The sequence below is a fragment of the Capra hircus genome, chromosome 16, assembly GCF_001704415.2.
Source record: "Capra hircus breed San Clemente chromosome 16, ASM170441v1, whole genome shotgun sequence".
NCBI classification, from domain to species: domain Eukaryota; kingdom Metazoa; phylum Chordata; class Mammalia; order Artiodactyla; family Bovidae; genus Capra; species Capra hircus.
Genome location: NC_030823.1, coordinates 5,776,963 through 5,804,341, shown reverse-complemented (window position 1 = coordinate 5,804,341; position 27,379 = coordinate 5,776,963). Strand labels below are relative to the sequence as shown.

The following is a 27,379-nucleotide window of genomic DNA, read 5'->3' as shown; positions in this document are numbered from 1 at the left end:
TGAAACCAGCAAAGAGCATCTCAGAAAAATGGAACTATTTTCCTCTGGCCTCAATATCACTTACTTAAATGTCAAACTATAAATTGTAACAAGAAAAGAAAAATCTACTCCATTATCTTTATGCTTCCTATAAAGTTCTTCTTTTCCACACACAGATTTATTGATTTTAATCACAAGCTGATGTAATGATTACATGACTATTAAAATGCATGCAATTAATCTAAGTCTCATAGTTGAGGTTCTGTTTCACATAAGACCAAAGAAAGAAGTGATTAAATGAAATTTTGAATAACTTTGAGGTATCTGAAGAAGATAAATATTTCAAGAATATAAACCACAATTTATAATCACACAGTGTGACCAAATTAAAATATAGATATGTTTTCAGTCATATGCAGGCACTGTAAATTTTGTTCCATTTTTAATAAGCTCTAGTTTGCTATTATGATTATTGAGACAGAGTCTGGCACTGCTCCTGGGGTTTTTTCCTTGGCTCCAAAGTAGTTCTCAACCTAGAGTTTGGAAAAATGTGAGTTTCATGCTCCCTAACTTATCTCTGTTTCCTTCTTTCCAAACGCTAATATACTGGAGTTTAAGATTATATTAAAAACTAGATTGCTTGCCCTGAGAACTTTTCTTATGTGTCAAAAGGTTACTTAGAATTAATTTATTCCCTTAAAACCTACAAAAAGCATTCAGAGTCCAAACCCTAGAATATCACTTTTGCCAAAAATACTTTATGAAATTTCTGACATAATTTAATGGCCAATATTTCAGAAATAAGTTTCTAGGTTTAGGAATCACAGTTTTCAATGACATTAAACATTAAGACAGGAATATGTGGATATTTCCAAACCTCAGATGTAGTAAGCTTTTGAGATTCTGTCCTGTAGATGCCAATGGGAACATCTCCAGTAGAGGAGCATAACTTCTGATAAAGTCTGGCATAAGTCCTAATCCATAGGTCATCCTCAGTGATCTTCATCTGTAATAAATATAATTGGATTATTTACATACCACATTTTTTAAGAAATAAAAAACTCAATGGTTATTTTTCATTCCTTAAAAGTAGATTTCATTGATATTTCAAAATCTCAAAGCACCATTTCTTAAGCATTCACCATATATTAAAGTTATTTACTGCCCATCTTAAACCTTATCCGTCAGGTTAACTCAAACTTAAGAAACCCACTGCTCAATTTGTGGCAGCATGGCATTGCGTTAGTTCCATCTCAGTGGGTGACATCACTGGTAACTAACTGGGAATTGTTGGAAACCTGTATGGAAGGACTTGTTTGAATGTTGCGATAACTAGAGGATGCTACTGGGACTTAGTGGACAGGGTCTGCTGATGCTACAGATCCTGAAGTGTAAAGGACACTCTAGCACAAAAAGGAATAGTCCTTCCAAAGTTCTATAGCATCCCTACTGAGAAAGGAGTGCAATAGAAGGAGCACAGGACTCCCGGACAGGAGGCATAAGTGCTGCTTCCTCTCTGCTAACCACGAATTTCAACTGTTAATAAGTCACTTAATGAAATACACTTGGACATAGCACGCTCTTTTATAAAACAGAGAGGTGAGAGAATTCCCTGATGGTCCAGTGGTCAGGATTCCATGCTTCCCCTACAGGAGGCCCAGTCAGGGAACTAAGATCCCTCAAGCTGTGGGGCATGGCCAAAGATAAGAAAGAAAAACAAAAACCAGAAGTTAAACAACATGATCAGTGTTTCCCTTGGCAGTATGACATCCTATGTCAGAAACGGTTCATCTCAAATGCCAGCTAGGGAAAAAAACAAAACAAAACAACATTTGTGAATTTTGCTCTGAATGGCTATCTGCAAGATTATTAATTTAAATAATGTTTTCTGTAAACATGTTTTAATTAATTAAAAAACCAGGATACTATGCTTTGAGCACATGTTAGAAAAATGAATAAATAAATGATATAGAGGAGTCAGCCAAAGAGCATGATAGATGGATTTAAGAACTGCCCGCCAGAATCATCTTCCACGTCAGACAGCAGTAACTTACAGAGCAAAGAAACCCCGATCCTGGTGTAGTGTCCAATCCCAACAGAAGTCTGGTAATAGAAATCATATAGTCCTTCACAAATGACTGCAACAGAAATAAAATATGCATTTATCATGTGTATGAAAAACAGAATAGCTTGGAGTGTGAATATGTTATCACATCTTACAGGTTATATTAACGGTTATCATGGCATTGCTGTTGTTTAGTGAGTAAAGTCACGCCGGACTCTTTTGCGACCTGATGGACTGTAGTCAGCCAGGCTCCTCTGCCCATGGGATTTCCCAGGCAAAATACTGGAGTGGGTTGCCACTTCCTTCTAGGGGGATGTTCTTGGCCCAGGGATTGAACCTGTGTTTTCAGCATTGGCAGGCAGATTCTTTACCACTGAGCCACCAGGGAAGCACTGTCATATCACTGAAAGTGAGTGTTAGTCACTCAGTTGTTTCTGATTCTTTGTGATCCCATGGACTATATAGCCCACCAGGCTCTTCGGTCCGTGGAATTCTCCAGGCAAGAATACTGAAGTGGATTGCCATTCCCTTCTCTAGGGAGTCTTTCCGACCCAAGAATTAAACCTGGGTCTCCTGCATTAGCAGGCAGATTCTTAGCAGTCTGAGCCACCAGGGAAGCCCACTTTAGGTGGTGGTAGTTTAGACGCTAGGTTGTGTCTGACTCTTGCGACCCCATGGACTAGCCTGCCAGACTCCTCTGTCGCTGGGATTCTCCGGGCAAGAATACTGGAGTGGGTTTGGAGCCATTTTCTTCTCCAGTCATTCAGCCTCCATTAAAAAAAGAAATAAAAATCGATCTTGTCAGTGTGCTAAATACACATGTACAGTTAAGCTGTCCTCAAAAAATATGAGAAATTATTATTTTCTAGGATGTCATGATATGTTTAAATTGTATGGATGGTATTGGACATGAGGAAAACAATTTTATATTTTTAATAACAAAAACTATAAGCTGAACGAAAGAGTATATTTTTTAAAAGTTTGTAATGACTAAAATTTATAATCAAATATTTCAACTAGGTTTTTTGTTGTTGATTTTTGTTTAAAGCCCTATGAATATCTTTTTGTTTCCTTAACGGATATATTTAAAAATTATCTGAATACTTGAATCAAAGAATATGAAATATTGCTGCTGTTCAGCTTCTGGCAGGGTTAAAAAAATTAGTGTCTTTGTATAAAATAAAATCCCTGTGACCTTAGCAATGATGAAATGACAATGTGAAACTCTGGCATTCAGAAACAAACTAAATGGTTCTTAGAGGCTGTAAAATTTTCCTTACATGTTTCTAAAGTAGGCAAAATTATCAGATGTTGAAAATATCCTTGATTTGTCAGTTTATTGACATTCTTTGGTATCATTTTTTAAAAATGTGCATTAGAAAGAAAGGTGTCTTTTTCTTAACCTAGTAATTTTTTCTTAACTTTTATTTATAGTCTAGTTACATATGTAAAGGAATATGTAAATGAATTCAAATGTCACATGAAACATTGTGTCAAAGAATGCCTAATATCATTTCTGGTGTCAAAGAATGCCTAATATCATCTGGTGTCAAAGAACTGGTGTCAAAGAATGCCTAATATCATCTGGTGTCAAAGAACTGGTGTCAAAGAATGCCTAACATCATTTCATAGATTATTCTGAAAAATAATTTTTTTCTTCCAATGTTTTTCATAGGCACATTTAGATCATTCATTAAATACATGAAATAAAATATTGGGTTACTTCCAGAGCCAATTTAAGTTGACAGTTACATGAGAAACACTAGTTGTATCATTCGTTTGATAGAATCCAAACAAAATAGAAAATAAATGCTTTAGAGAGCAGCAGGAAACACTGAGTACCTGATAAAGAAGTGTGTCCAACATGCTGATACTGAACACCCTCCCAGCAGCAAAAGGCAGTCGGAATATGAAGGCCAAGTTAGAACCTCGTTCTCTTTCTTTCTGTTCAGAAATTTGAAAAAGAATAATTTGTGAGCATCCTCTATCTTTTGCTTTTCTGCTTAGTTAAATTCTAACAAATGTGAAGAAAGCAATTTTTGTCATGTGGTTCTTAGCTGTGAATGCACCATGACTTCACCTTTAATTGTACTGTTAATATCGCTTTACTTTCCATTAATGTGCATGCATGCTCAGTCGTGTCTGACTCTTTTGCAACTGCCATGGACTGGAGTCCGCTGGGCTCCTCTGTCCATGGGATTACCCAGGCAAGAGTACAGGAGTGGGTTTCCATTTCCTTCTCTAGGGGATCTTCCCAACCCAGGAAGCAAACCCACATCTCCTGCATTGGCAGGATTCTTTACCATTGAGCCACCTGGGAGGCCCCTTTCATAACCATGTTTTCTTCACTAAAATACCCAACGGTTAAGAAAGCTGGATCCTTTCATACATTAAACATTTATTTACCCTTTGTACATATTTCTTAACAGGATTTGAAATAATGTTAATAAAAAGAATGAACACAATATCATTATTTCATCAAATTTGGAAAAATCCCTAAAGCCACATAATGTACTATAATATCTAGAATATCAGCTTTTGAATATTCTCATATGTGAGGACACAGAACACAGGCAAGTAGGAGTGATTGCAACCAGTGGATTCTAGCTTTCTGTCATTTGAGTTTTAATTTGTCAATCTGCTTTCAAGTTGTGCCAGTCATACATTTTCTCTGTCATAAAAGACAGAAATGGTAGAGACCTAACAGAAGCAGAAGGTATTAAGAAGAAGTGGCAAGAATACACAGAAGAACTATACAAAAAGATCGTAACGACCCAGATGACCATGATGGTGTGATCACTCACCTAGAGCCAGACATCCTGAAATGTGAAGTAAAGCGGACTTTACTAAGCATCACTACAAGCAAAGCTAGTGCAGACAATGGAATTCCAGTTGAGTTATTTCAAATCCTAAGAGATGCTGCTGCACTCAATATACCAGCAAATTTGCAAATGTGGAAAACTCAGCAGTGACCACAGGACTTAAAAGGTCAGTTTTCATCCAAATCCCAAAGAAAAGCAATGCCAAAGAATGTTCAAACTACTGCACAATTGCACTCATCTCACACTCTAGTCAAATAGTGCTCAAAATTCGCCAAGCGAGGCTTCAATAGTACGTGAACCAAGAACCTCCAAATGTCCAAGCTGGATTTAGAAAAGGCAGAGGAACCAGAGATCAAATTTCCAACATATGATGGATCACAGAAATAGCAAGAGAGTTCCAGAAAGACATCTACTTCTGCTTTACTGACTATGCCAAAGTCTTTGACTGTGTGGATCACAAAAAAACTGTGGAAAATTTTTCAAGAGACAGAAATACCAGACCACCTTACCTGCTTCCTGAGAAATCTGTATGCAGATCAAGAAGCAATAGTTAGAACCGGATAGTGAAAAAGTTGGCTTAAAGCTCAACATTCAGAAAACTAAGATCATGGCATCTGGTCCCATCACTTCACAGGAAATAGATGGGGAAACAGTGGAAACAGTTCAGGCTTTATTTTTGGGGGCTCCAAAATCACTGCAGATGGTGATTGCAGCCATGAAATGAAAAGATGCTTACTCCTTGGAAGGAAAGTTATGACCAACCTAGATAGCATATTTAAAAGCAGAGACATTACTTTGCTAACAAAGTTCCGTCTAGTGAAGGCTATGGTTTTTCCAGTGGTCATGTATGGATGTGAGAGTTGGACTGTGAAGAAAGCTGAGCACCAAAGAATTGATGCTTTTGATCTGTGGAGTTGGAGAAGACTCTTGGGAGTCCCTTGGACTGCAAGGAGATGCAACCAGTCCATTCTAAAGGAGATCAGTCCTGGGTGTTCATTGGAAGGACTGATGCTAAAGCTGAAACTCCAATACTTTGGCCACCTCATAAGAAGAGTTGACTCATTGAAAAAGACTCTGATGCTGGGAAGGACTGGGGGCAGGAGGAGAAGGGGATGACAGAAGATGAGATGGATGGCATCACCAACTCAATGGACATGAGTTTGAGTAAACTCCAGGAGTTGGCAATGGACAGGAAGGCCTGGCGTGCTGCGATTCATGGGGTCGCAAAGAGTCAGACACAACTGAGTGACTGAACTGAGCTGAACTGAACTGATGGAACAACAGACTGGTTCAAGTTGAGAAAGGGGTATGTCAAGGCTTTATATCGTCACTCTGCTTATTTAACTTATATGCAGAGTACATCATGTGAAATGCTAGGCTGGATGAAGCACAAGCTGGAATCAAGATTGCCCCGAGAAATATCAATAACCTCAGATACGCAGATGATACCACCCTTATGGCAGAAAGCAAAGAACTAAAGAGCTTCTTGATAAAAGTGAAATTAAAGCCATGAAATGAAAAAACACTTGCTCCTTGGAAGAAAAGCTATTACAAACGCAGACAGTGTCTTAAAATGCAAAGACATTACTTTGCCAACAAAAGTCCGTATAGTGAAATCTGTGGTTTTTCTATTAGTCATGTATGGATGTGAGTGTTGGACCGTAAAGAAGGCTGAGGGATGAAGAACTGATGCTTTTTGAATTGTGGTGCTGGAAAGGACTCTTGAGTCCCTTGGACTGCAGGGTGATCAAACTGGTCAGTTCTAAAGGAAATCAGTCCTGAATATTCACTGAAGTATGGATGCTGAAGCTGAAGCTTCAATACTTTGGCCACCTGTCGCGAAGAACTGACTCATTTGAAAAGACCCGCTGGGAAAGACTGAAGGCAGGAGGAGAAGGAGATGACAGAGGATGAGATGGTTGGATAGCATCCCTGACTTAATGGACATGAGTTAGCAATCTTCAGGAGTTGGTGTTGGACAGGGAAGCCTGGCGTTCTGCAATCCATGGGGTTGCAAATAGTCAGACACGACTGATTTACTGAACTCAGTTGACTGAGCCATACCAAACTGCAGCTAAAATTCTGTAAATGACCCCCAAAAGTGTGTTCAAACCAGAAAGAGAAACACAAATATCATATATTAAGGCATATATGTGGAATCTAGAAAAATGGGATAGATGAACCTATTTGCAGGACAGGAATAGAGACACCGATATAACGAACAAATACATGGATACTGAGGGTTAAAGTGGGGGTGGGATGAAATGGGAGATTGGGGTTAACATCTATATATATATTGATACTATTATAAAATAGATAACTAATGAGAACCTACTGTAAAGCACAAGGGGAAATAAAAGGAAATAAACTGTGTTTTTAGGACATATATTTGTTAATCTTAAAAAAAGGATTCCAGTATATAGTAGGTGCAAAAAACACTGCTTGAATCCACTTATATGAGGTACCTAGAATTTCAAATTCAGAGTCAGAAAGGACTCTGGCAGATGCCAGGAGTCAGGGACTCGGGGTAGGAGAGGTACGGGGAGTTCGTCTTTAGAGGGGATAGAGGTTCCGTTTAGGAAGGTGAAACATCCCAGAGACGGATGACAGTGAGTGTTGCAGAACATGAATGCACTTAGTGTCCCTGAACTGTGCAGTTAAATATGCTCAAAACAGCACATTTCATACGACTTTTACCACAGGAAAAAAACAACAACAACAACAACAAAGAAACAACGTGAAAAAGCATGTGTTTGTGTGTATAATGGTGTATGAGGGTTTCGTTTGAAAAATTCTGTTGCTATTATTGCCCATTAATAAGCAAAGGCCTAAGAGCAAATGTTTGTGTAAGATTGGAACGAATTTCTTAAGGATGAAACTTCACCTTGTACTTAAGTGGTCACCTCAAAGATGCTTCTTTCTCTTTTTGCCAGCTTCCCCTTACCAGGAAAGACCAACATAGAAAAGCAAATGAAAACATCAGCCCTCACTCTGAGGCAATGGAAGAGGGCTCCAGTCTCCAATGCAGCAAATTTGAGAGATCTCAGGGGAAGGGATGGCTCTGGGTCGATCTCTTTAGGAATGGGTGCGAGGGCATACTGTTGACAGAGGAGGACTTGGAGATAAACAGGGCAGCTGCCGCTGCTTGCTGTAATGATGGTACTAGAGCAACTAGACCCTTGGGCTTTCCGTGGACAGACAGATGAGGCGGGGCTTAGCATCAACCCTGTCAGGGAGAAAGAGGAGTTACTCCACCACATCTATCATGTCTGCTAGTTGAGAAGACTGTCCAGAGTATAAGGAATCCTGACTTGAAATGTAGGGAGAAGGAAGGATATGCAAGTGGTACCCCCTTGGTATCTGTGGCCATTACATCACAATGCAGTCACTGACTTATTAGCTTTGGAGTCAACAAGGCTTATTTGAACCATCTAGATAGGCGGCTCCAAATGAGCTGTCTTACTACGGAAATAGGTAGGATTTCCTATGAACCTGGGGCCACATGTGATTCTTCAGTTCAGTTCAGTTGCTCATCATGTCCGACTCTTTGTGACCCCATGAACTGCAGCAAGCCAGGCCTCCCTGTCCATCACCGACTCCCGGAGTCCACCCAAACTCATGTCCATCAAGTCGGTAATGCCATCTAACCATCTCATCCTCTGTCATCCTGTTCTCCTCCTGCCCTCAATCTTTCCACCATCACGGTCTTTTCAGGTGAGTCAGCTCTTTGCATCAGGTGGCCAAAGTATTGGAGTTTCAGCTTCAACATCAGTCCATTCAATGAACACCCAAGCTGATCTCCTTTAGGATGGAGTGGTTGGATCTCCTAGCAGTCCAAGGGACTCTCAAGAGTCTTCTCCAACACCACAGTTCAAAAGCATCAATTCTTCGGTGCTCAGCTTTCTTTCTAGTCCAACTCTCACATGGCCACTGGAAAAACCATAGCCTTCACTAGATGGACCTTTGTTGGCAAAGTAATGTCTCTGCTTTTGAATATGCTATCTAGGTTGGTCATAACTTTCCTTCCAAGGAGTAAGCATCTTTTCATTTCATGGCTGCAATCACCATCTGCAGTGATTTTGCAGCCCAGAAAAATAGAGTTAGCCACTGTTTCCACCATTTCCCCAACTATTTCCCATGAAGCGATGGGACCGGATGCTATGATTTAGTTTTCTGAATGTTGAGCTTTAAGCCAACTTTTTCACTCTCTTCTTTCACTTTCATCAAGAGGCTCTTTAGTTCTTCTTCACTTTCTGCCATAAGGGTGGTGTCCTCTGCATATCTGAAGTTATTGATATTTCTCCTGGCAATTTTGATTCCAACTTGTGCTTCCTCCAGCCGAGGGATTCTCATGATGTATTCTGCATGTGTTTCTTAAGTTGTGCCAAATGCCTAGCACACAGTCAATGACATTTTATTGAACAAATGAATAAATCTTTTTCTACTTACAGCGGTTGTCTACATCTAAAGAAAGTTTGTTGCATAAAGTTTATAACATTTGTATGAAGAGGCAAGAAACAAACTCCTTGAGGTTACCTCAACACCCCTCTCTTCTCACTTCAGTTCTTTAATGGAGGTTTGAAGGTGGGAAAAAACTGCTAAGTTTGTGTTATGCAAAGTTCTCTGACTTTAGTATGTCTTTTGACTATTGTGTTTTACAAGATACAATAATAAATATTTCTGTGATTTCTTCTAGTACAAACATATACTGTATTAATTTGGGGGGGCATACTTGTTTCTTGGTATAATTCTGGATTCAGTTAAAGTTTCAGCAATGATTTTGTGTTTTCCTAACATCCACTCATCTAAAACTTTGTTGTTGTTTATTTGCTAAGTCATGTCTGACTCTCACAACCCCTTGGACTGCAGCCCACTACGCTCCTCTGTTCATGGGATTTTCCAGGCAAGAGTACTGGAGTGGGTTCCATTTTCTTCTCCAGGGGATTTTTTCATCCAAGGGATTGATACTTACCTAAAAATACCTAAAAGATATCTCAGACATCCAAATCAAAGATCCCAGATACTTTAATATCCTTGATCTTACCTATCTCTTCCACTTGGTTTGCTATCGTGAACACATGGTTTTGTTGGAAGAAGGAATTTTTTCTGGCATAAATTGTATTTTCTTTACTGTGTCCAGCCAGTGCCATACGGAATGAGCTGATAGCATGGCTGGACTTAGCAGATTCTGCCCAGACCCTACACATAGTAATACTGTAACCCCAAATCTCGTGGCTTTTCCTACCATTCACCCTGCTTGACCTTCTTTACAGGGTATAACATGACATCTTCTCATCTTTTTCCACTCTTTTCCTCCTTCTTTCTCCCCACCCCTACTCTACTTCACTAACAGCCCTCAAATCTTCTTTCCAAATTCTCACGTCCTGGTTGAGCTAACTCTGCCTTTCCTCTCACAAACTTGCTTGCCCAGGGAGTGACCTTTGGAATTCAAGTACAGGAAATCCTAACAGTAAAATACAAGCATCTTCAACGTGTTGCTAGAGTCTTGTGTATCCTGCTTAGGGCTTTCCTAGGAAAGAGTCTCAGGGGTGGCCTAGCAGCTCTGAATCTGTATCTCTTCCAGAACAGGGTTCTTATTAGACCTTCTCACTGAAGTGTGTGCTTAGGAACTGAAGTGACAGAGGACCCTGAGTCGTCAGTGGCTTTAAATCAATCTCTCTTTCTTTTACTTCTTCGTATTGCACACAAGAAGGAAGCAGTTCCAGTAATAAAGAGCATTTCTTTGCATTTCCACTTTTTTCTTACTGGAAAGAGTAGGTTCCTCCCACACCCCCGCACACTCACATGCACACAGACGAGTGCATGTGCATAAACACACACACACATACACGTCTGTTCCAGTCTCACTGCCAGCTTAGAGGGGCTGCATTTTCTGGACACTCCATGGGTTCATCTTGCTTATGAGGACTCAACCTCAGGCCCACATTCCCTAACACCTTTGAGTCAACCCAAGGCAAGTTCATGCTGAAGGAGTTTGGGGTGTGGGAGACCCCATTCCTTATCTTAAAGAAAAATGCAAGGTCTTCAAGGCAGTTACTACCCTCCTGCACTAAGATACACATGGTCCTCACCTTAGAAATAGAATGATAGGTTAGTTTATCATCCAAATCAAGACCTCTTGACAGGCGTGCTTAGTACGTATACTGAGCACCTCCTGTCCGTTCAGCAAAGCTGGTGCAGCAGGCATCAGAAACACGGTGTGGGAGCCAACCAGAGACGGAAATCTGGAGTCTCGCACAACTCCCACAATCTCAGGAACTTTCCAGAAGGCTCACAGAGCTCACAGAAGTGCTATGTTTAAGGACTATCATTTGAATATAAAGAATGCAAATGAACAGCAGACGAAAAGGTACACTGGGCAAGTCTGGAAGAGCCATAAGCATAGGAGCTTCTGTCTCCATGGAGTCTGAGGGCACCACCCTCCTGGCACATCAATACGTTCACCAGTCAGGAGGCTCTCTAAACCTCATTCTTCAGCGTTTTTATCAAAGTTTCATTATATAGGCATGATTAGTTACATGGAATTTACACTGTAAAATATTAGATGTTATAAGTAATCAGATTATTAAAAATACACAGGAGGATGTGGGTACATAGCTATATGCAGATACTAAATCATTTCACATAAGGGACTTGAGCACCCTCAGATTTTGGTCCTGCTGAAGAGTGGGAAGGGAGGGGACTGAAACCCATTCCCCATGGACCCTGAGGGAGGACTCTGTTATTGGATAAATAATATCAGTGAGGCCATGTGAATATCCAGGACCAGAAAGATAATGTGAAACAAACAAATGAACAACAACAACAAAAACAGCAACAATGAGAGAAAATCAGATTAAAAAAGCAAGCTAAAGCATGATGTTCAAGAATGTTTAGATTGGGTTTACAAATTTGAAGAAAGTAAGGGTGATATATCACATATGACCAAGAATACTGACTGTCCACCAAAACTCATTGCCCAATTCTCCTTGGGCACATGGTTGGACTACCTTTCTCAGTCTTCCCTGAAGTTAGATGTGGTCACAGGATTGAGTTCTAGCCAATGGCATCTGAGTGGAGTCTGTGTGCCACTCCCAGACCTGGTCCAGGAGAATCTCCATCTAAATAATATTGATGTGTGAACACTACTTGCTACAGTCAGTCGGATGTTAGAAGAAACACAGCAGCTCAGGCAAGAACTAACCTCAAGCTCCCAGGTGGTGCTAGTGGTAAAGAACCCTCCTGCCGATGCAGCAGCTGTAAAAGACCTGGATTCCGTCCCCGGGTCGGGAAGATCCCCTGAGGGAGGACATGGCAACCCCTTCGAGTATTCTTGCCTGGAGAACCCTGTGGACTGAAGAGCCTGGTGGGCTACAGTCCAAAAGGTCCCAAACAGTTGGACATGACTGAAGCAATTTAGTGCACAGACTAAATGGGGAGTCAGAGAGTAAGAGCCTCCAGTATTTATAAAGGGGATGTTTATGGATGCCTATGGTAATAGAATGTACAACTGAAAAAATAGTGATTGAACAACAAAGTCCAACACTATTGTCTCAATAACCTGAAAGGAGTTTTGAAAAGATACGAGAGATAGGGGTGAGGAGGCAAAGAAATAACCTAAACATTATATTTAAGAAGGAACTTGAGATATATTTTGGCCATAAAAATGAATGGAATTAAGCATACCAGAATTTTGTCAAGTTTTTGAGAGAAATGAGCAGGCCAGTCTGAAAAATCTTTAAAAGATTTTAGAAATCTTAATAAAATTGCCTTTATGAACTAAAAAATCTTTAGTTTTTTTTCTTAACTTGTATAAGCAAGACGTAGGTTATAAAAGTAGCAAAAGGGGGCTTCCCTGGTGGTCTAGTGGATAAGAATCTGCCTTCCAATGCAGTTACAATGAGTTCAATCCCTGGTCGGGGAGCTAAGACCCCTCATGCTCCATTTATGTTGTTCAGTCGCTCAGTTGTGTCTGACTCTTTGCGACGACATGGACTGCAGGATGTCAGGTTTCCCTGTCCTTAACTGTCTCCTGGAGTTTGCTCAAACTCATGTCCATAGCTTTGGTGATGCCATCCAATCATCTCCTCCTCTGTCACCCCATCTCCTTCTGCCTTCAGTCTTTACCAGCATCTGGGTCTTTTCTAATGAGTTGACTCTTCAAATCAGGTGGCCAAAGTATTGGAGCTTCAGCTTCAGGATCAGTCCTTCAAATGAATATTCAGGGTTGATTTACTTTAGGATTTACTGGTTTGATCTCCTTGTAGTTGAAGAGATTCTCAAGACTCTTTTCCAGCACTTAGAACTAACACCCAAAAAAGATGTCCTTTTCATTATAGGGGACTGGAATGCAAAAGTAGGAAGTCAGGAAACACCTGGAGTAACAGGCAAATTTGGCCTTGGAATGCGGAATGAAGCAGGGCAAAGGCTAATAGAGTTTTGCCAAGACAATGCACTGGTCATAGCAAACACCCTCTTCCAACAACACAAGGAACTCTACACATGGACATCACCAGATGGTCAACACCAAAATCAGATTGATTATATTCTTTGCAGCCAAAGATGGAAAAGCTCTATACAGTCAACAAAAACAAGAAAGACCAGGAGCTGACTGTGGCTCAGATCATGAACTCCTTATTACCAAAGTCAGACTCAAATTGAAGAAAGTAGGGAAAACTGCTAGACCATTCAGGTATGACCTAAATCAAATCCCTTATGATTATACAATGGAAGTGAGAAATAAATTTAAGGGCCTAGATCTGATAGATAGAGTGCCTGATGAACTATGGAATGAGGTTTGTGACATTGTACAGGAGACAGGGATCAAGACCATCCCCATGGAAAAGAAATGCAAAAAAGCAAAATGGTTGTCTGGGGAGGCCTTACAAATAGCTGTGAAAAGAAGAGAGGTGAAAAGCCAAGGAGAAAAGGAACGATATAAGCATCTGAATGCAGAGTTCCAAAGAATAGCAAGAAGAGATAAGAAAGCCTTCTTCAGTGATCAATGTAAAGAAATAGAGGAAAAGAACAGAATGGGAAAGACTAGAGATCTCTTCAAGAAAATCAGAGATACCAAGGGAACATTTCATGCAAAGACGGGCTCGATAAAGGACAGAAATGGTAGGGACCTAACAGAAGCAGAAGATATTAAGAAGAGGTGGCAAAAATACACAGAAGAACTGTACAAAAAAGATCTTCACGACCCAGATAATCATGATGATGTGATCAGTAACCTAGAGCCAGACATCCTGGAATGTGAAGTCAAGTGGGCTTTAGAAAGCATCACTATGAACAAAGCTAGTGGAGGTGATGGAATCCAGTTGGGCTGTTTCAAATCCTGAAAGATGATACTGTGAAAGTGATGCACTCAATATACCAGCAAGTTTGGAAAACTCAGCTGTGGCCACAGGACTGGAAAAGGTCAGTTTTCATTCTAATTCCAAAGAAAGGCAATGCCAAAGAATGTTCAAACTACTGCACAATTGCACTCATCTCACATGCTAGTAAAGTAATGCTCAAAATTCTCCAAGCCAGGCTTCAACAATACATGAACTGTGAACTCCCTGATGTTCAAGCTGGTTTTACAAAAGGCAGAGGAACCAGAGATCAAATTGCCAACATTCTCTGAATCATCGAAAAAGCAAGAGAATTCCAGGAAAACATCTACTTCTGCTTTATTGACTATGCCAAAGCCTTTGATTGTGTGGATCACAATCAACTGTGGAAAATTCTGAAAGAGATGGGAATACCAGACCACCTGACCTGCCTCTTGAGAAAACTATATGCAGGTTAGGAAGCAACAGTTAGACCTGGACATGGAACAACAGACTGGTTCCAAATAGGAAAAGGAGTACGTCAAGGCTGTATATTGTCACCCTGCTTATTTAACTTATACACAGAGTACATCATGAGAAATGCTGGACTGGAAGAAACACAAGCTGGAATCAAGATTGCTGGGAGAAATATCAATAATCTCCGATATGCAGATGACACCACCCTTATGGCAGAAAGGGAAGAGAAGCTAAAAAGTCCCTTGATGAAAGTGAAAGAGGAGAGCGAAAAAGTTGGCTTAAAGCTCAACATTCAGAAAATGAAGATCATGGCATCCGGTCCCATCACTTCATGGGAAATAGACGGGGAAACAGTAGAAACAGTGTCAGACTTTATTTTTAGGGGCTCCAAAATCACTGCAGAAGGTGACTGCAGACATGAAATTAAAAGACGCTTACTCCTTGGAAGAAAAGTTATGACCAACCTAGATAGTATATTCAAAAGCAGAGACATTACATTGCCGACTAAGGTCCGTCTAGTCAAGGCTATGGTTTTTCCTGTGGTCATGTATGGATGTGAGAGTTGGACTGTAAAGAAGGCTGAAGTTGGACTGTCAAAGCTGAGTGCCAAGTTGTTGGTGCTTTTGAACTGTGGAGAAACCTCTTGAGAGTCCCTTGGAATACAAGGAGATCCAACCAGCCCATTCTGAAGGAGATCAACCCTGGGATTTCTTTGGAAGGAATGATGCTAAAGCTGAAACTCCAGTACTTTGGCCACCTCATGTGAAGAGTTGACTCATTGGAAAAGAGTTTAATGCTGGGAGGGATTGGGGGCAGAAGGAGAAGGGGACGACCGAGGATGAGATGGCTGGATGGCATCATGGACTCGATGTACGTGAGTCTGAGTGAACTCTGCGAGATGGTGATGGACAGGGAGGCCTGGTATGCTGCAATTCATGGGGTCGCACAGTTCAGTTCAGTCGCACAGTTGTGTCCGACTCCTTGCAACCCAATGGACTGCAGCACGCCAGGCTTCCCTGTTCATTACAAACTCCGGGAGCTTACTCAAACTCATGTCCTTTGAGTCGGTGACACCATCCAACCGATATCAGCCTCTGTCGTCCCATTCTTCTCCTGCCTTCAATCTTTCCCAGCATCAGGATCTTTTCAAGCAGGTCAGTACTTTGCATTAGGTGGCCAAAGTATTGGAGTTTCAGCTTCAACATTAGTACTTCCAAAGAATATTCAGGACTGATTTCCTTTACCATGGACTGGTTTGATCTCTTTTCAGTCCAATGGACTCTCAAGAGTCTTCTCCAACACCACAGTTCAACAGCACCAACAACTTGGCACTCAGCTTTCTTTATAGTCCAAATCTCACATGCATACATGACTACTGGAAAAAATGTAGCTTTGACTAGATGGACCTTTGTAGGCAAAGTAATGTCTCAGCTTTTTAATATTCTGTCTAGGTTGGTCATATTTTTTCTTTCAAAGACCAAATGTCTTTTAATTTCATGGCTGGAGTCACCATCTGCAATGATTTTGGAGACCAAGAAAATTAAGTTTCTCACTGTTTCCATTGTTTCCCCATCTATTTGCCATGGAGTGATGGGACTGGATCCCATGATCTTAGTTTTCTGAATTATGAGTTGTAAGCCAACTTTTTCACTCTCCTCTTTCATTTTCATCAAGAGGCTCTTCAGTTCTTCTTCCCTTTCTGCCATAATGGTGGTGTTACCTGCATGTCTGAGAGTATAGATATTTCTCCCAGCAATCTTGATTCAAGCTTGAGATTCATATAGTCCGGCCTTTCCCATGATGTATTCTGCATGTAAGTAAAATAAGCAGGGTGACAATATGCAGCCTTGACATACTCCTTTCATGATTTGGAACCAGTCTGTTGTGCCATGTCCAGTTTTAACTGTCACTTCTTGATCTACATGCATATTTCTCAGGAGCAGGTCACATGGTTTGCTATTCCCATCTCTTGAAAAATTGTCCAGTTTGCTGTAACCCACACAGTCAAAAGCTTTGGAATAGTCAATAAAATAGAAGTTTATATTTTTCTGGAACGCTCTTGCTTTTTCGAGGATCCAGTGGATGTTGACAATTTGATCTCTGGTTTCTCTGCCTTTTCTAAATCCAGCTTGAACATCTGGAAGTTTGCAGTTCGTGTACTGTTGAAGCCCGGCTTGAAGAATTTTGAGCATTACTTTGTTAGCATGTAAGATGAGTGCAATTGTGTAGTAGTTTGAACATTCTTTGTATGATTGGAATGAAAACTGACCTTTCCAGTCCTGTGGCCACTGCTGAGTTTTCCACACTTGCTGGCATATTGAGTGCAGGACTTTCACAGCATCATCTTTTAGGATTTGAAATAGCTCAACTGGAATTCCATCACCTCTAGCTTTGTTCATAGTGATGCTTCCTAAGGCCCACTTGACTTTGCTTCCAGGATGTCTGGCTCTAGGTGCGTGATCACACTTTCATGGTTATGTGGATCATTAAGATCTTTTTGTGTAGTTCTCCTTTGTACTCTTGCCACCTCTTCTTAATATGTCCTGCTTCTGTTAGGTTCATACCATTTCTGTCGTTTATTGTGCCCATCTTTGCATGAAGTATTCCCTTGGTATCTCTCATTTTCTTGACGAGATCTCTAGTGTTTCCCATTCTATCCTTTCCCTCTATTTCTTTGCATTGATCACTGAGGAAGGCTTCCTTATCTCTTCCTGCTATTCTTTGGAACTCTCTATTGAAATTGGTATATCTTTCCTTTTCTCCTTTGCCTTTAGCTTCTCTTCGTTTTTCAGCTAATTTTAAGACCTCTTCAGACAACCATTTTGCCTATTTGTATTTGTTTTTCTTGGGGATGGTCTTTATCACTGCCTTCTGAACAATGTCATGAACCTCCATCCATAATTCTTCAAGCACTCTGTCTATCAGATCTAATCCCTTGAATCTATCTGCCATGTCCACTGTAAAATTTGATTTAGGTCATACCTGAGTGATCTAATGGTTTTCTCTTTTGTTGTTGGAAGAGGGTCTTTGTTATGACCAGTATGTTCTCCATTCTCTTGGCAAAAGTCTGTTAGCCTTTGACCTGCTTCATTTTATACCCCAAGGCCAAATTTGTCTGTTACTCTGGGTATCTCTTGAATTCCTACATTGGCATTCCAGTCCCCTATAATGAAAAGGACATCTTTATTGGGTATTAGTTCTAGAAGGTCCTGTAGGTCTTCATAGAACCATTCAGCTTCAGCTTCTTCAGCATTACTCATCAGGACATAGACTTGGATGACTATAATATTGAATGGGTTGCCTTGAAAATGAACAGAGATCATGCTGTTGTTTGTGAGACTGCATCCCAGTACTGCATTTCGGACTCTTTTCTTGACTATCATGGCTACTCCATTTCTTCTAAGGAATTCTTGCCCACAGTAGTAGATATAATGGTCATCTGAGTTAAATTCACCCATTCCAGTCCATTGTAGTTCACTGATTCCTAAAATGTCCATGTTCACTCTTGCCATCTTCTGTTTGACCACTTCCAATTTGCCTTGATTCATGGACCTAACATTCCAGGTTCCTATGCAGTATTGCTCTTTACAGCATCAGACTTTACTTCCTTCACCAGTCACATCCACAACTGGGTGTTGTTTTTGCTTTGGCTCTGTCTCTTCATTCTTTCTGGAGTTATTTCTTCACTGATCTCCAGTAGCATATTGGGTACCTACAGACCTGGGGAGTTCATCTTTCAGTGTCCTCTTTTTGCCTTTTCATACTGTTCATGGGTTTTCAAGGCAAGAATACTGAAGTGGTTTACCATTCCCTTCTCCAGTGGACCATGTTTTGTCAGAACTCTCCATCATGACCCGTTTGTCCTGGATGGCCCTACAAGGCATGGCTCATAGTTTCATTGAGTTAGACAAGGTTATGGTCCACGTGATCAGTTTGATTAGTTTTCTGTGATTGTAGTTTTCATTCTGTCTGCCCTCTGACAGATAAGGATAAGAGGCATATGGAAGTTTCCTGACGGGAGAGACTGACTGAGAGGGAAACTGAGTCTTGCTCTGATGGGCAGGGCCATGCTCAGTAAATCTTTATTCCAATTTTTCTGTTGATTTGGGGGCTGTATTCCTTCCCTGTTGCTTGACTTGAGGCCAAACTATGGTGGAGGTAATGAGGATAAAGGTCCCATGAAGGCAATGCTGCACGCAGTGCCTCTGACCCTGCAGCAGGCCACGGCTTCTGCCAGAGACTCCTGGACACTCACAGGCAAGTCTGGGTCAGTCTGTTGTGGGGTCACTGCTCTCTTCTCCGGGGTCCTGGTGTGCACAAGGTTTTGTTTGTGCCCTCCAAGATTCTGTTTCCCCCATCATATATAAGTTCTGGTGCCTCTTTGGTGGGGTTAATGGCAACCTCCTCCAATCAGTTCAGTGATAAAAAGCATGAGTTAGAAATGAATAGTTACCATTATCAGTGATGGCACATGTGTTAGATTGTCAGCACTGCCATAAGGAAGTATCATAAACAGAGTGCCAAAACAACTGAAATTTATTTCCTCTCAGTTATGAAAGCTGAGAGTTTAAAATGAAGGTGTTTCCAGCTTTGGTTCTTTCTGAGGAATCAGTAATGGATTTGTTCCAAGCCTCTCCTCTTGGCTTGTGGATGTCTGTCTTCCATTTACAAGTATCTGTCCCTTGGTCTGAATTTACACTTTTTATAAGGATGCCAATCATTCTGGATTAGGCCCTTAAGGTCTTCTTTATCTTGCTTACCTCGGTAAAACCCTCTCTTTAGAGAATTTCACCTTCTGAAGTAGTGGCGGCTAAGACTCCAGTACATTTTTGGTGGGGCAGAGAAACACAATTCAACCCATAGTGGTGGTGGTGGTGGTTTAGTAGCTAAGTCATGTCTGAGTCTTGCGACCCTCATGGACTGTAGCCTGCCAGGCTCCTCTCTCCACGGGATTCTCCAGGCAAGAATACTGGAGTGGGTTGCCATTTCCTTCTCCAGGGGATCTTCCTGACCCAGGAATCAAACCTGGGGCTCTCACACTGAAGTTGGATTCTTTACTGACTGAGCTACGAGGGAAGCAGCCTGAAATGTTTCTAGGCAACTGTCAGGGAACTTTAGGATTCTTGTATGTTGCTTTCTGTTTCTCATGAACCCTCTGTTCCTTATCAGTTCCTGGTAGACAGGAATGAGTGGAGCGGCGCAGTGTTCCCAGGACTGAGGTCATGGGACAGAGCATATGCATGGATTTCCTTCAGTAACCTTTTACCCTAAGGTAAAACTGTTTAGTCACGACCTTCTTACTCAAGATATGGATTGTCTTCTGGCCTTGTGACAATTGTTATTTCAGGGAAGCCCCCAAAAAGATGCAAGGGTAAATATAAATCTCAAGAAATAAATGAATTCCCTCATGCCAAAAAATAAAACTGTCTCCTTCCCTTTCTTTTTCCTAGAGAGCTTCCTTTTAGGAAATTTGCAATTGTAAATCCTTTCTTTGTCTCTTAGAGACATGCAAAACTTTTGAAAACGTGAATAACCTCCAGACAGCTTTGTTTCCCAGGAATGTCTTGAGGGCCTTGGAACTATCTTTTTGAAATGGGAACATAAAGTACCCTGTCTGTCTCTTTGGGAGTTTAGCCTAGATGCCAGGCTCCAAGTTGTAACTTCTTGTTTGCTGCCAAGATAGAAGACAATTTATTTTTCCTTTGGATCAAGACAATTAACATGTACGTAAATGACTGTATCTGCCCAGCTACATAAACAGATGAGATGTCTTTCTGTCCTTATAATCTCTTTAGGGGATTTCTGAGATGCATATTATATATAATCTGATTTAAAGCTTACTCAAACAAAACTTTTCTACATTAATGAAGAGGATTTTAGGTTGGAGGAAATTTTTATTTTTAATTAATTCCCCAACACAGGTCAAATTTCATCTTGTTCTTCTTTTCCCCTAACACAATTGACACACAATAGTGTAGACACACAGATTCACCAATACTGAAAATAACTTCCAAAATTATAACCTTACTGTATCAACTGAACTGGTATAAAATTAAATACACATAGGAAAGATCCTGATGCTGGGAAAGACTGAGGGTATAAGGAGAAGGTGACAGAGGATGAGATGGTTGGATGGCATCACTGATTCAATGGTCATTAGCTTGAGCACACTCCGGAAGATAGTGTGGTGTGCTGCAGTCCATGGGGTTGCAAAGAGTTGGACGTGACTTAGTGACGGAACACAAAACCAATAGAATATTTATTAGTAATGATGTCAACAATACTAATTTATAGTTATGCTTTTGAGACTATTTATTTGAGCACTGATTATATGCCTAAACTGGGCTAAATATTGTGACTAGATTGTGTGATGTGACCTTTACGATGACCCTATCATTTGGCTATCATCACTATTTTCCAGAGACAACTGCCAAGGGCTGTGACAGTGTAAATGTTTTATCCAGGTTCCATTCCTAGACAGCAGTAGGGCGATGGGTGATGTGCCTGCAGAACCTGTCTGGCTTCATCATGGGGTGATCCTCCCTTACATGTCACGAAGGAGACCGTGCCACACCAAGCCAGCACCGATTCCACTGGCTGCTTAATCCTGGGTTTGTCTGTGCATACTGAGCCATTCAGCTGTGGTTCCTGGTGTTAAGACAGCATATGACACAGGGGACGTTTTCTGAACACGAATGGCTTTACGTTTCTCTTATGCACTGACCAGATGAAACTGAGCAGGGCCCTACCTGGCTGGAACCAGAAGGCTGATCATTGAGATTCCCAGAACACAGCCTCCAACAAATCAGAGGAGAGTTACACACCCTGCAGTCCCCCTGCCAATTTTGCCTATGAAAAGTCTTCCCAGAAAACCATCAGAGAGTTCAGGTCTGTAGGGCAGGAGCCTCCCCTTTCTCCTGCATGGCCCTGCAATAAAACTTTCTCCACTCCAAACACAGACCTTTCTGCTTCTCTGGCCTCACTGTACCTCTGGCTCTCTGATTGGGTTCAACAACATTGATAGCTATATGATCTTGAAAAAAAAAAAAAGTGATTTAGTCTGTCTTAAACTCAGTTTCCTGATCTGGAAGCAGTCTCTAATAGCAGCGTCACTGTGCTTATAAAGTAGCAGTGCTAAGACTCTACTAACATAATGTATGTGACCAACAGTGAAGATGGAAATCACCAGACAAGAGCACAGAAGAGCCCTCACTCAACTGTATGCTATCCAGGGATCAAGACAGTGCCTGGCATAATAGGGAATCAAAATAAAGTGAAAGAGAAAACTAACCAACCAACCAACCAAACAAACAAAACCATAAGCCATCCTTCTACCTTATATTATTACAAATAATGAAGATGGCATAGATTTGACACATTTTCACATGTATAAGACCGGATCTTTTTTTTTCCTCTCATATATCTAATTCTCCCAGTATACTAACATCAAGTACACCTTGAATGCAAAGTCCGTTTATCCCCACAGACAGCCTGGACACTGAGAATGAAAACCACGCCTTTCTGTCCCCGTAACATGACTGCGCAATAGCGTCACTGTCTTCCTTAGCATTATTCTCATATCCTTGCAATCCTAATAAGTCGCCACCTGGAAAGACCCTCATTCAATAAAATTTCAGTTCTTGATAGACTTTGACCTTCCTTCCCCCACTACAAAGCTCTCTTGAGTCTTAATTAGCTCTATCTGATTTCAGGCACATTTTAGATTTGTGCTGAGAAAATCCACCTTTGGCTATTTTAAAACCACCCTTCTCAGGTGGATTTTGAGTCTTTGACATGTCAGGACCAATGTTTATTTGATCGCAGGTATATGTTTTTTAGGCCTTCCCAGGTGGCAGCAGTGGTAAAGAACCGGCCTGCCAATCCAAGAGATGTAAGAGACGTGCATTCCATCCCTGGGTCAGGAAGATCCCCTGGAGGAAGGCGTAGAACCCACTCCAGTATTCTTGCCTGAAGAATCCCACGGACAGAGGAGTCTGGTGGGCTACATAAAGTCCATAGGGTCGCAAAGAGTCAGACATGACTGAAGCAATTTAGCACACAGCACATACATTTTTACCCATGGATGCCTTACTCGGTGCACAAATTCTGGACACCTTTTACATAACAATGTGAAGAGAGGTGCTGACCACAAGTCAAGGAACAAGGAGTTTTAAGTAAAAGCAGATAATCGATAATCCTGACGATTTCAAGGGCATTTATGACACCAACCACCCATCTTAGCAGCTGATAAGCAGCTGGATGGATGCTCATGGGACAGAAGCGCAAACACCTTTCATTTTAATAAATATTTATAAACAAAACAAAACAAAACAAACCTCTCCTGAGGTGACAGTTCCCTTACTTTGTTGTTCAGTCACCAAGTCATGACCAATTCTTTGCAATCCCATGGACTGCAGTTCCATGGAAGTTCCCCTGGAGGAAGGCTTCCCTGTTCCCTACTATCTCCAGAGTTTGCCCAAGTTTATCTGGAAGATCCCCTGGAGAAGGAAATGGCAACCCACTCCAGTATTTTTGCCTAGAAAATTCCATGGACTGAGGAGCCTGGTGGGCTACAGTCCATGGGGTTGCACAGGGTCGGACATGACTGCGTGATTGAGCACGTGTTCATTGGATCAGTGATGCTATCCAACCTGTCATCCTCTGATGCCATCTCATCCTCTGTTGCCCTCTTCCGCCTTCAGTCTTTCCCAGCATCAGGGTCTTTTCCAATGAGTTGGCTGTTCGCATCAAGTAGGCAAAATATTGGAGCTTCAGCTTCAGTATCAGTCCTTCCAACGAGTATTCAGGGTCCCCTTACTTACCTAAGCAATAAACTTGACTTTGTCTCAGATTGTATGTCAGATTATCTCATCTGAGGACTGACTTTCAACAAAGCCCATGGGTTTTCTAGGATTTAAAGGATTTTTGAAACCTGCAAATATACGTCTTGACATAGCACTAATGATATTATCAATAATAGATATCATTTGTGAGTGTATGTATATATATATATATTTTTCCAGGTACATTTAGTTCTTTCATAAATCATGATTTCAATTTGTGATCCATAATGCCAGAATGAGATATTTCCATCATGTTCACTTCTGATATCACTGGTTCAAATCCATCACTATACACTTTAAAAAACTTATAAATTAAGATTTTAGCCCCCACATAGGAATTCAAAATAGCATTTTTATTTTTAATATTTCATGGCATTTCTTTTTACGTGTAAAAACTTCCCAAGTTAGTCTTTCAATCCAAACAGGTAAATGCAACTCACTTGACCATGCGGCGACTCACCTTTTCCAGCTTTGAAAGAGCGAGAGAGTAGCAGTCTTTGGCTCTGAACTGCATGAACCTCATGTTGGCTGGGTGGGTGAGCTCTGTGATGATACTGAGGCTGGAAAACAACCTACATTCCAAAGAGATATTTGCATTACACTAGCGATCCAAAGTGGTGTTTTCATAACAACAGGTTTAGGAGTGAGTGATTCCTAGCCTCAGGCATTAAACTACAGGCAGTTGGGAGAGCAAGTCATGCCACACGAACTGTTTTGTGGAAGAGAAATGCATTGTTATTTTCCAAAGAATATTTTAACCAACATTTTAGCACTGTAAGCAAACTAAATTCAGTAATTTGATTTTTATTATGCATTTTCTCACTCCTCATAAAGCTGACTGAAGAAGTTACCTCGTGAAAAATAATGAAATATAAATTTATAAGATGAATATGTGGACTGGCAAAAATTTCCCACAATGAGCTTATTGTCCATAATGTGAGTTCTAAGATTTCCTGCAGCTCTCTGTTCTCACAGTATGTGCTTTTAATTGTCAAATCTTACTACAACGAAGCAAATATTGTCATTGAAATAACAACTCATTGTAATGAACTGAGGACATGGCTCAATGGATAGTGTTGTTCTAGAACAATCCTGAGAATTTCCACTCATCCTAGAGTTTTACATAAGCTTTCTTCCTATTTACATCCTCCTGCACAATCCACACATGCACGTGTACATGTGCACGCATGCGCGTGCACACACACACATACATACATACACACATTTGATGTTTTCCTCCAGAAAAATAGGGCAAGATAAAACCACAACAAACACCTTACTGTTGCTGTGGCTGGTGATCTGATCTTTAGTTGATGTCTCTACATCACTGGCAGCTCTCCTGATTCACATATTTTGAGATTCCCTGTAGCAGCCACTTTAAGTGATAATCAGCTTTGTTCTCCATACAATATGTATTTAAACTTAGTTAAGGCCACTAAACTATGGGGGCTTCCCTGGTGGCTCAGACAGTAAAGTGTCGTCTCCCTACAAGGTGGGAGACCCGGGTTCAATCCCTGGGTCAGGAAGATCCCCTGAAGAAGGAAATGGCAACCCACTCCAGTACTCTCGCCTGGAAAATTCCATGGATGGAGGAGTGTGGCAGCCTATAGTTCATGGGGTCGCAAAGAGTCAGACACGACTGAGCAACTTCATTTTTAAGGCCACTTAAAAAATCTCTGCGGGTAGCTGCACCCTTGCCTAGACCTCAGGCTCCAGAATGAACCGAAATATTCAGGACAGAAACATTCAGTTAGCAGCTCAGAAACATGTTGTCTCCATCTGACCTTTTATTTTTTAAAGATTCTTTTTTATGTGGTCCGTTTTTAAAGTTGTTATTGAATTTGTTGCCATATTTATGTTTTGGCTTTTTGGCCATTAGGCATGTGGCATCCTACCTCCTTGACCAGGGATCGAACATACACCCCCTGCATTGAAAGGTGAAGTCTTACCCACTGGATCACCAGGGAATTTGATCTTACTCTCATTATCTGCTGGGTCCAGGAGGGAGGGTACTGTTACATGCTTAGAGAGGAACTGACTTTCAGCAGGACCCATGAGATCACCCCTCTTCTCAGCTCTAACTCTATGAAACTGATGGATGCTTTGCCAGAATGAAAGTCTCCCTCCTTCTGGGAGTGAGAGGGCTCCCTGCAGGCTTCCTGGGACTTTCCCAAAGGGCCATGAACTCAGTTTCCACTGGGCTTCATCATCCTCTCATTTAAGATCTAAACAACTCTTAAAAATGCTTAATTTCAGAGTTATTTGTGAAAACTATATGCCGCCTTGGTTACATTGCTATAACAGTATTGACGCTTACCTAATCAAAACACTTGAAAATTACGATATCATTAGGTGTTTGATAAGATCTACACTTTGTGGGAAGCAATATAACCAAAATTGCATGGCCTCACCTCCATTTTGAGAGCAAATATTATTAAACTGGGTTGGAAAAAAGTTTGTTCAGATTTTCCCAAAAATATGTTAACTATGGGGTTTCCCAGGTGGTGCAGTGGTAAAGAATCCACTTGCCAATGCAAGGAATGCAAGAGACACGGGTTCGATCCCTCGGTCAAGGAGATCCCCTGGAGTAGGAGATGGCAACCTGCTCCAGTGTTCTTGCCTGGAGAATGCCATGGACAGATGAGCCTGGTAGGCCACAATCCACGGGATTGCAAAGAATTGGACACTACCGAGCATGCATGCACACACAGTTTACGGAGAAACAGCGTATAATCTGTATTCCACATGACTTTCTTTTAGAAGCCCTATTCTTCTCCCTCAAAAGTCACCAATGTGCATACATTTGACAAAAAGTTCATTTTTTCAGACACTTCTGAAAAATCAGAAGGGTGAGTTAGCAAGTGAAAGTCGCTCAGTCATGTCTGACTTTTTGTGACCACATGAACTGCAGCCCACCAGGCTCCTCTGCCCATGGAATTATTCAGGCAAGGATACTGGCTGCTACTGCTGCTAAGTCGCTTCAGTCATGTCCCACTCTGTGCGACCCCATAGATGGCAGCCCACCAGGCTCCCCCACCCCTGGGATTCTCCAGGCAAGAACACTGGAGTGGGTTGCCATTTCCTTCTCCAATGCATGAAGGTGAAAAGAGAAAGTGAAGTCACTCAGTCGTGTCTGACTCTTAGCGACCCCATGGACTGCAGCCTACCAGGCTTCTCCGTCCATGGGATTTTCCAGGCAAGAGTACTGGAGTGGGGTGCTATTGCCTTCTCCAAGGATACTGGTGTGGGGTGCTATTCTCTTCTCCAGCGATCTTCCTGACCCAGGAATTGAAACTGGGTCTCCTGCACTGTAGACAGATTCTTTACCATCTGAGCCACCAGGGAAACCTGAGAAATTAGAAGAGTGGCCTAATGGCAAAAATATCAATTGACTTTTGGGCTGGTACTACTCCACCTGATAAGCCGAGGAAGTGCCACCAACTGACAAACCTCATACCATCTGGAAGTTTCAAAAGTCTTCATTTAGGAAATATTTTTAAACAACCATGTCACTAAAGATATTTACCATGTTATGGTCTGTCACAGACAATATTCAATAATCCGACACAGCAGAAACTAAAATGAATACATAATAGTAGCAAAATGGACAGTGAAGATAAAGCAGAGTCTCATTGAGAGAATAAACAGCATATTCACGATCTGTGCTTCTGAAAAGGAAAATTAACTGACCTAAGGTTTTCCTCTTTGTTCAGTTTTTAAAAAACTCTTTTGGAAGTTAAAAAAAAAAATGTCCAAAACTCTATCACACATAAAATTTAAAAGGCAGTATTATTAGAGCTTTCCATGCATTAACTCATGCAATTTCCAGAACATCAGGTGGAGACCTCCTTGTTCTGTGTTTCTGTCTGCACCTCCTGT

The 27,379-nt window shown here is 41.2% G+C and overlaps 1 protein-coding gene across 2 annotated transcripts in view; it reads right to left on the bottom strand.

Annotated features, from left to right (window-relative positions):
- KCNT2 (potassium sodium-activated channel subfamily T member 2) overlaps window positions 1-27,379 on the bottom strand; it is a 439,686-nt gene that overhangs the window by 40,596 nt on the left and 371,711 nt on the right. For both annotated transcript variants that reach the window (XM_005690450.3, XM_013970060.2), the window contains 4 exons: window positions 23,961-24,072; window positions 3,887-3,988; window positions 2,034-2,117; window positions 857-985 (listed from right to left, as the gene is read on the bottom strand). In XM_005690450.3, the coding sequence (XP_005690507.1) occupies window positions 857-985; window positions 2,034-2,117; window positions 3,887-3,988; window positions 23,961-24,072 (427 nt within the window). The remainder of the gene's footprint in view (window positions 1-856; window positions 986-2,033; window positions 2,118-3,886; window positions 3,989-23,960; window positions 24,073-27,379) is intronic.